We start from the raw sequence: 10,617 nt of genomic DNA, 5'->3' as shown, positions 1-10,617 counted from the left end.
AAACTACAACATAATCAAAGTTGTATTTTAATGGAAAGAAAGTCATGGTAAACTAACATGCCATCAGAAGGTATTGCAACCGTTTATTATTCTGCTATTATTTGTTTATTACTTACAAGACATGTATTTGTTATCTATTTATTTCATGTCTCTTAAAGTGTCTATTCTGTACAGCATATTTGGATTTCACTTCCCTGTAAATTGTCCTGTTATACAAACTATCCATACCTTCCCTTAAGGAAAGGTTTCTTGGTTTGAATTCAGCTCTCAACCCCTTCAGAACTGGCATCATGCTTTCCTTTAAAAGGTTTGGCTTTTGAGACCCAAACTCTCTTGGAAATTCCAGTGACCTTTTATGGGATGCCTAGGTATGGATATTTCGAGAACCACACTGCACGTAAATCTCTGGCCATTCAGACTCTTACCTCTATGAAAGGAACATGCATTCCAGATTTGCTGAGCAAAGTAAGGTCAGTTACCATGGACCTAAGTTACAGACCTTAAAATAGCTGAGCAAAAATTTCTCAATTTAACAAATTGGCGTCAGTTTTTCATGCATCTGTCCTGTTATTGACAAAGAATTTTGTCATGACATTGTCAAAGCAGCTGTGGATCCATGAGGCAATAGCCGAGTGGATTCGCAGACTAAGTACTTTGACAATGTTATGACCAAATTCCTCGTCAATAAAAGCACAGGCACATGAAAAACTGACGTAAATTTGTTTTTTACAATAACAAGTTGTCAAATTGTCCAGTCTCGCTCATTGACGCATCACATAAACTATAAATTCATGTGTCTGTCTGCTTATTGGCAATGAAAATTAGCCAATGAGCGTGCAAGAATTTCTGCAGTTATCATAAAAAATAAGTTGTACAAGAAAATATTTCCACCCTGAGTGGCCACAGAGACAAGTTTTGTTCCTAATATTATAAGTTGAAAGTTAAGATTTATATTGCCAAAACACGTCCAGAAAACATTGAAATTCAACATGTAAGTAAATCTTAAGAACTTATTTACTTTGGATGGGCATGGTAAACATTTAACCGTACATATTTGTACCACAAGGGAAAACCAATGAAAAGACCCTACAAAATTGTAATAAATTATTGTACATGTGGTTTGATCTGATTTGTGAATGGTCATGGCACATAAACATGAAAGGTAAACATTAAGTGTTCACACTTTTTCAATTATCATAGTGATACTATTGGTATCTGGATATCTGAAAACAATATGTATAAAAAAAATGGCAAGCACTCAAAGATAGTGTGTATAAAAGATAGAAAACAAAAGTTACAGTTGTATGTATTTACAGCTGAAATCTACTAACAAAACAGAATGTGGTTAATTCTTATGTTATATATTCTTAGATCAAAATATGTGTTGTTACCTTATCCACGTAATCTGCTACAAACAGCTATTTTAATTGTAACCTTTGCTTTTACTCTCATGTGACAAATTCCAAATACTAACTAGCAGGTGAAGGGAGTTTAAAATAAAATCTCATGAAAGAGATCTCAGTTGACTTGTAACCAAACTAACTCATGGAGAATTTCAACGTTGACCTTGAGACTTGCAGTTTAGTTTACTGTACATTATATTGAAAGCCTCACAGTCAATATACAATCCTCCATGCTGGTCTCCTAGCCTATCAACAGGTTGTTTTTTTTGGAGGATGATAAAAAGAATGATTGCAAGTAGATGAGAACCAGTTTTTTTTTTACTCCCCTCTCAGCTTTGCCTATTCATCTACCCAGCAGTCTTTTGTCCTTTTTACCTCTGAAGAGCCCAATCAAGGTTCACTGGTCTACATACATTTTTTTATTACTATATATTATAGTGCTTGTTAGGATATTGGATGTGCTTGCAATAAATATAATAATATGATCAGTTGTATATATCATTATTTTGACTGGAAGACGTTACATACATTACATTGCAAGACATTATAGAAAACATAAATATCTGCTTAATGTATAACAATGAACCAGAAATTTCATTTTCCTTCTCTGGACAGTTCTTACTCAGCAGGGTTGGAAGTTGTAAACTTGTGAAATACATCATCCAGTATGATTTACACTATAATCCTGATGTCAACATACAAGTTCTCACTTGTAGCCAAAACATATTATGTAGATGTACATAAAACCACATAGCCAAGGACTTTTTTTCACATGTCTTGAATATTTCAAGAAACCAGAAAGCAATATGTTTGTGACAAAAGCTTTTCTTTCTAACATGTTCTGCTAGAAATATACTGTTTGGAATCATATTAGTTACACTTAACTAGAAAAAAATGGTATTTTGTTTTTGGCACTGCAGATGTCATTATTACAATAAGTAATTTATGGTACTGCAATGATAAATAAGTTATCATGAATTTGCTGCATCTGTGGCAACACCATTGTTAACAGCCCGCCACAGTCCATAAGTTTTGCCAACAGTGTGTTGCCAAAGTCTCAGTGTTCCATCTTCAGATCCCGATGCGTACAGCTCACCATCTGGAGAATACCTTACACAGTGGACAGGGCCAAAATGTCCTTTGTATGATTCTAAAAAAAATATTTCACTTGATGAAGCTCATTTCAGTAAGTGTGATGCCTCACCAGCTTTACTAAATCAATAACTTAGGTAAACATAATTTCTACTGACGTATCAGCTGAGACACTAGCAATGTGTCGGCCAACATACTTCCAATACACCAGCCTACACACCATCAATGCATTGAGTAACACACTAACAACATGTCAGCCGACACAGTACCAATATCTCAGTCTGTTTGTTCTCTCTGCAGGCTAATTTTGAAAACATAAAACATGATACATATCAATTTACCTAGTTCTTTTCCATCTCCATAATCAAACTTGTAAAGTTTGAAATCATCTCCTCCAGCTACAAAACAAGACTTGCTCGGGTGGAGTGAAGCTGAAAATATTGGTGTTGGGGCCTCAAATGACTTTATAGGTTCCATTCTAAACAAAAACTTAATCAAATTAAATGTGCCAAGAAATAACACCAAAGTGTAGACTAAGTCAAGACAAGAAATCAGCACCTAGGATTTACACCTCAAGTACAACGCAAATGTCAGCTAAGCATCTCTTCTATATGCAAAATCAATATAAAACTGCATTATATAATTATTTATAAAATATCACACTATGCATGCCCTCATTGGTCGATAGGTGTGTTTAGATGAGAGTACCTTATTATAAGTAACATGGTTACCTTTCTGTGTTTTGAGAAATATTGTATTTTGAAAGCAATGGGGGAAGTTTTTCTATGTTGTCACAGCCTCATCTCAACACTTGGGGGGTTGGGAGAATAGTCAAAAGTTATGCAAACCCTTGACTGCGACTCTGGTTTGTAGAACTGTCTTGAAATCTCCCATCCCCCTTGTGTGTAATAAACGACCTTATGTAAACACGGAAAAAGTTCTAGTCTATAGATGCTTAAATCTAGATGATGTTCTCACAAGTCTGCCACACAAATGCAACTTACAGTACTTTTAGTAAGAACACTGCTCTATTTCCATTATTATTTCAAACTTGGCTCGGTGGACATGGTGTATATTTGACTAGGCAGTTTATTCAGGCTAAACGAGGGTTTTAATAATTCATTATTTCTTGGAAATCCACTGTGAGGGTTTAATCAAGCAACTTCATAGGTAATTCTATATAAACATGCAGGTGAGCAACCTGACAAAGTGGTGGGCAATGAGAGAAACATTACTGTAAGTAGCAAAAAATTTGTTTAGAAAATAGCCCAAAGAAAACATGCGTGCTGATTAGTTTGAAATAACTTGTTTCTATAACTTGATAGAAACATAGAAATAGCGCAAGCTGATGATGTAGTGGTGCACAAGCAAAGAGAAATCAATTTACATTTTGATAATCAATCAAAAGTAGACACTAACTAAAGTGGTTTTTTTTTCCCACAAAATTTTAAAAAGGAAATAGAAAATGCAAGTACACTGGATTACATGAACTAGCACACATGTTCTCTAGTTCAGCCAGTGAGAATTGAACTAAATTAGCATTTCCCCTTACCTTTCAGCATCCCAAAATGAGATAGTTCTAGCATAAGTGACAATCAGTAAATTGTCATCCTTGCATAAAAGCATACTTGTGGCACTCTGTGGTATATCAACTTTCTTTACTTCACCCATAGTTCTTGTATCCCAAATCCTACAATAAAAAGAGAAGTCTGTATAATACTGAATAAAAGATCTCATCTGGTACTTGATTTGATTGCTATAGATATATAAAACTTACAGGATCTCCAGAATATAATTGTGAGGAACCTGTCACAAAATGAGCCAAAATTAAGATGACAATGAATGGGGAAGCTAACAGTTGTCAAGACAAAGTGTTCTTGTCACTGCTTTTAGGTAACTTCATAGCACCCCCTGCCCCCTCCCAAAAGGGGGGGGAGGCCTCATATGGGCTAGATAGGTGTGTCCCATGGGATAGAGTATGGTTTTTGAGGTTCTTGATTCTCATATAGGGTATTATTTTTGCCCCTGCTGACATTGTTTGGAAAAAAGTGCATAAATGGGTATTGGCAAAGTGTTGTGACAACCTGACAGAATACTACTGAGGAGTAAACTGCAATGGGTTAGCGAGTGTCATTTTCAATACTCCTGAAGCCAATTTATGCTACAGAATCCCAAGTAAAGTGCCAGGCCATGAGTGAAGTCACTAAATTAAAAAGTTTTTAATTAGTTCGATACTTTCAGCTTTTACATACATTTACCTCATGGCTTTATCCTCTCCTCCACTATAAACAAACTTGCCATCTTTACTCCACAAAGCAGCCCTGATATTAACTGTATAGCCTTTTAACAAGTCAGGTTCTAAGAAATGTTAAAATACATTGTCTTGAATTCACAATGAAATGACAAATGAAAAATAAATATTTGTTCAAAGCAGCTAACTAAAGATATTTACACAAAATTAGCAGCTATTTGACCTTTTATGTCAATGAGCTCATTCTCAAATCACTAGCTGCATACCAATTATGGTAACAATTACTGGACTGGGTGGAGCATTTTACAGAAACGGGCAAACCCTTAGTGTGTAACCATTTTGAAATTAAGTGTCTGATTACCACTTGAATTTTATATGACACAAGCTTCAATTAATACAATTTTGTCAATTGTTTGACTAACAAAATAATTATGAAGTTAGGAAACCTGTGATAACCTCTTTTATACTAATCAAAAGTTCGGTCTTACATATTTCTGCCATTAGTTTTACAAACAGTAAAGAAATAGTAGGAATGATCCAGCAAAGCCAGTACATGTACAGTGGCATAGGTGTCAAATCTAATTTCTTTCTACACTTTAATGGGCACCAGACACAGCCGTTTTTACCTTTTTTTGACAACTAAAACCAAGAAAATATTTCTTTGCTCCCTCTCATGCAGCACAACATTTCTTAAAATCTGATATATCTAACTTTGAACCAGATGTCAGTCTGCACAATATTTCATGTAAACCATCAGAAATACGTTTGTAATTATCTGTTTAATTAAGTGCTGCTTAACTGATAAAAGGAAACAAACTTACCTGCATTATCACTTTGAAGATCAAATATTCTCATAAGCTTTTCATTACTTGCTGTAAGGAGCCTCTCACCATCCTAACAAAAACAAAGTTAACATCCTTGAAATATTAACAGTAATCTAAATCAAACAGCTCCACTGAAAGTATATATGCAGATCTCTAAATGTCTGTTAACTTAGTTAGCCACTGACTTAAGGGCCCATTAACTGATCTTTTCGAGCTGTTGCTAAGGAAAATTTATTCTCATATAACTACATCATTTTTAGTTAGTTCAGAGTTATTTCATGTGTTTTAACTTTTTCATGATCAGTAACACTAGTGATGACATCATCGGGCCACGTCCATGGTCATGTGACTAATACAAAAAAAAGGCTCTCAGGCAAATTACTTTATCGGGATTTTTTTCATTGATTTAATATTTTAATTTAAATCCTCATTACGCTATGCATCGATTTTGTTTCATTTCTAAAAGGTCAGATTTTGAAAGCATTTCAAACTATTGAAAAATTTGTAATTCTCTGAAAAAAGCATGATTTCGAAAAAGGAATGCATAGCTATGTTTCCAACATTGGCTGTAATCGAAATTTGTCAAAAAAGGCTGGATTTAACGAAAAACCGTGTTTCCTTTAGCATTTAAAGAAACCAGAAGTGCGCCTGATAGATATTGGAAGTTACCCTATCAGCGCATGCGCAATTTACACTACCAGCGCACTTCGGTAAGATCAAACAAAGCCACATGGAGTTAGTTTTTCTCTTTCTATTGCTCTTGTTTATCTGTCTTTCTCTTATTTTGTCTTTGCTTATACTTTTTTTGCTTTGTATTTTGTGAAATGCATAGAAAAAGTTCTAAAATGTACGCGAATTTGCAAGTTTTTGAGTTGTTATTATTTTCCGCCCTCAGGCTGATGTAAGTAACCGGAAGTGAAATTTCACCTCCCTAGCAACACACGCAAGTGCATGCATGAATCAGTTAATGGGCCCTTAATTTATGTACAAGTATTCACAGTCATTTTCATGCATCAATGATGTTGTTATTAAAAATCATATATCAAAATACTTACTGGAGAAAAATCCACAATTTTAACGATATGTTTATGTGGTAAACTCCTCACTTCATCTCCTGTAAGGGCATCCCAAACTTTCCTACAGTTAGAAAAGAATCATTAATTTCCATCTGTTAGATACAGGGTCAACCAAGCAGCCAACTGACCAACTAGTACGCAACTGATTGATGGATACATTCAGAAATGACAACTTGCTTGATTGAATGACCAGCTCATTAGATATGACTCACACCTTGGTTTAAATGTAAAAATACAGTTTGATCCACCTAATTCCAACTCAGTTATTTCAAATTCCCCATTATTTTGAATTCAAAACCATTTTTGTTGGATTTGCCCTTCAGTCATTTACTCTCGGCTATTTCAAATCCCAACTATTTCAAACTATTTTTTGTTTCCTCTGAGAGTTCACAGTTCCTGAGAGTTCAGTAATAATAATAATAATAATAGTAATTTATTAATTTATACTGCGCTTTTTTTTTTCGACTGTACAAATATTTGTTTAACAAATGTGTTCTCTAACAATTATTTCAATTTAGCCAACTGTTATAATTATTAAGTAAATTTTGCCTTGTCTTGTATGAATACCAGTGTAACAAGAAATGATGATAGCGGTGGTGGTGGTGATGATAATGATGTTGACATGAAGGACGAGCCATAACAATAAAAGTAATTCACATAAAATTGATAAAATGCAATTCCCCATTCTCTCCACACATGTCCACATACGCTGTAAAGTCTGCAGCTCCAGTGGCAGCCTTTGCAGCATCTCCAGTCAACGTTGCACTCCACACTGCTCCTTTGTGCCCCTCAAATGTACCAATCCAGTCTCCTGTATCACCTTGTCGTAACATAGGTTTGCCATCTAGAGAAACCATACATAACTCAGTTGAATGATTACAATATCAGCAAATAATTATGATATTTACAATCATGTCTATTTGATCTTTTCATCCAAGTCATTTAACCATAAACATCCCAATATGTATTAAGACACCATTGGTCATTTGTGTGTCATACATATCTACATAATTTACCAGTCAATTCAAAACTCCTACCTGTGCACCCCCTGCTCCCCTGGTATTACACATCTTGAATTTTCAGTGGTTCAAATTCCCAACCACTAGGAAAGTACACCACCTTAAGGTCATACTAAGTGATCAAATGCCCCTTAACTCGAAGGATACACAAGCAAAAACCAAAAAGGCTTACATTTACCTTCAAACACAACACAATGTTTGCCAAGGCCTTCTTCGGAGAGTCACAACATTGTTGTCGTTTGATGTTTTCTAGCTTAACATATTACAAAGTAATTTTTTCAAATCCCCCTCTACCCCTCCTGTATGATGTCAAATGCCCCACCACAGTATCAACACAGACACAGCTGGGTATGCCCACAGGTAAGGGTGGAAAATTTAATGTTTTCATTTGATCAATACTATAAATATTTTTATAAATATTTTGATCAATATTATAAATATTTTTAGGAATTCTAATTTAACTTGTAATCATATTTTAGAATTTTATACGTTTTTGTAATTATTAGGTTTGTTAGGTTCTTATTTTTTATTTTGTAACTCTCGATTAGCCGCAGGTCCACATCAGCTTATGCTGCCTATATACCGACCTGCGTAAACAAATAAATGATGTATGTATGTATGTATGTATGTATCAATACACAAAGGAGAGAACAAAACTCCCTCCCCCTTGTGGAAAAAGAGAGCTTTCCACTGAAAAAAATCAGCTGCATTTAAATCTCGTAAGCAACAATAATAAATTAAATAATTCCAAAAATCTCAGACAGTTAAACTTCTCCACAAAAATCGCCAAAGTGATATGGGTGATCAGCACACTGAAACAATTCATTGCCAAACAGGCTGGCAACACCATCTATCATAGTTACAAAGAGAGATTCTTCTTTTCACAGGCATGCAATCAATCGGTTGTACTTCGAAATATTGATAACTGCCTGTCAAACGCCCGGCGTTTATCGAAGACGCCTGCATTCGTGAAAAACACGGCATTTATACTTTTGCGCATCCACTTGCAAACATTCTGTGGTTGATTTCTGTTCGTGAACGGGGTGCAAATTTCTCAGAACTAAGAATCATGCTATGAAGAAATCTCAGTGCTACAAGGAGCGATCGCGAGTTTCTTTCGAAATCGAATGTTTTAACATGTCTGGAGTGCGCGCGATCCAGAAGATAGGACTATTCCCTTCCCTAAAAACCAAATGCGTTCTACTCACTCCGTGAAATACAATGACTTTTTGTCAACACCATATAAAAAGACCAGTGTTTTATCAGAGAGGATATACAATCGAGACAGTCGAGGAAAATGACGCAAAACTACAGACACCTAAGCTTAGGCCGGCTATCTTTCTTACCTTTACACGCGCTAATAAGGAAGTATCCGTACGGAGTTATATCAGAAAAAGAGAGATGAACCACTGGTCTTGTGTGTCCGCTACATGTTAGGGGTATTTGTCTAGCCATGTTTCCTACCTTGAAGAAAATTAACCCTGTTAAAATGAAAAATCCTACTAGAAGACCGGAAAATGGAAATTGTCACGAAGAAAATGAGCGCTGATCCCTGGTATCGCCGTCGCTTATCGTGCCCAGGACTTCGCGAAAGGAGATGTCAAGCGTCAGCTGAAGTGATCATTTAGGAAATGAGATGTCATTTAATTAGTTTTTATTTTCAGGTACGCTCATAATCTACTGAGATTACTTGCGGAAACAGCCTGTCACGGAACGGAAAAATAAAATCTGTGTTTACAAGGAACGTCGGGGATTCCGCGAGATGAGAGATAAGAAAACTGTGCGCAAAACATGATCATTTGAACAATGACTCATGTCGAAGGTTAATGTAGTTTCACAAAATATACTAACATTATAGGCATAAAAATGTTGGAGACTTAACAAACGTGGCAGTTTAAAGCGTGGACCTGGTATCCTGGTAAAAAGCTCGCACGACTGCTCGGCCCCACTGAAATGGTGAGACAAGCTACTAGCGCTGAGCCGTCGTGGGGCTGGGTTTGCCAGTTAGACAGCAGATTCTTTTCCAGATTTAAACAGCAAAATTTTTGCCAAGACGTTCACCTGTGCAAGCCATTTATAGTGGAAAATTGCTATCCAATTGAAGGGGTGTTCCTCCCCTCAGGGATTCTGTTATCTGGACAACACAGATCAATACAGTTCAGTGTCTTCACGCTGTCAGTTGAATTGGGTGAGCGCAGTAGATTTTGGGTCATGTGGCAGCTCTCGTAAGGTCTCACATGATGAACTTTGAGAGGACAATAGAACAAACAACAGAAACAATCCCCCTTAGCCCCAAAACAATAACAGCTGCTGCAATGACGACAAATAGGAATACATGCTTACGACAGCTGCTACACTACCGCAGAGTTTCTTGTAGTATATCCATAATGTCCATAATGGACTTTTGGGCAACGCACTGACCGTAAAACAAGTACATCGCGCGGAAGTTTTCAGTTAGGCACTGATGTAAACCTTGTTATCTCCCAGTCTTATTTATAGTGGTCATGCACTTAGCTACACAAGAGCTTAGCTTATTTTCCTTTTCTCCTTTTTGGGTTTTTATATCTTTTGACTTGAGGAGAGAATAAACCAAACATTACGCTGTGGAGATGGCCGTTAGCCTGATTAGCTCTTGAATTGAAGCTAGAAATCGGACTGAAAACTCACCGGAACTTTTCTGCATATGACTAGCCGATATGACTGATGAGACAGTGTAAACCCTACCATGGCCAATATCGCTATAACTGTTGTTTATTCACGCTTGACAGCTTGGACATTTCTTGTTTCAATTTTTTTCTTTTTTTACCGTAAGTTCTTTCTTTGATTATGGTCCATTCTTTGCTAGCAAAGGTAATGAATGTTATTTTTTAAAGCGCTGATAAACTACCAAAACTGAACCCTCTAAAACCTGGGCCCACACCAAATTTTAATTCTGTCTGTCACAATTGTTTT

General features: G+C 36.0%; 1 protein-coding gene across 1 annotated transcript; it reads right to left on the bottom strand.

Moving 5' to 3' along the window:
• Positions 1-11: 11 nt before the first annotated feature.
• LOC110052742 (serine-threonine kinase receptor-associated protein-like) lies at positions 12-9,190 on the bottom strand. The gene is made up of 8 exons (XM_020758908.2): positions 9,012-9,190; positions 7,355-7,490; positions 6,626-6,707; positions 5,568-5,640; positions 4,754-4,853; positions 4,048-4,185; positions 2,837-2,973; positions 12-2,553 (listed from the first exon to the last, which is right to left on the bottom strand). Exons 1-8 carry the CDS (start codon positions 9,118-9,120, stop codon positions 2,375-2,377), a joined length of 954 nt encoding a protein of 317 aa, XP_020614567.1. The 5' UTR covers positions 9,121-9,190; the 3' UTR covers positions 12-2,374.
• Between the last annotated feature and the right edge of the window lie 1,427 nt (positions 9,191-10,617).

Source organism: Orbicella faveolata, unplaced genomic scaffold (assembly GCF_042242905.1).
Source record: "Orbicella faveolata isolate gen_17 unplaced genomic scaffold, um_ofav_v1 contig_1, whole genome shotgun sequence".
Classification (NCBI taxonomy): domain Eukaryota; kingdom Metazoa; phylum Cnidaria; class Anthozoa; order Scleractinia; family Merulinidae; genus Orbicella; species Orbicella faveolata.
The sequence above is the reverse complement of the archived record's forward strand: the minus strand, read 5'-3'. Positions and strand labels throughout refer to the sequence as shown.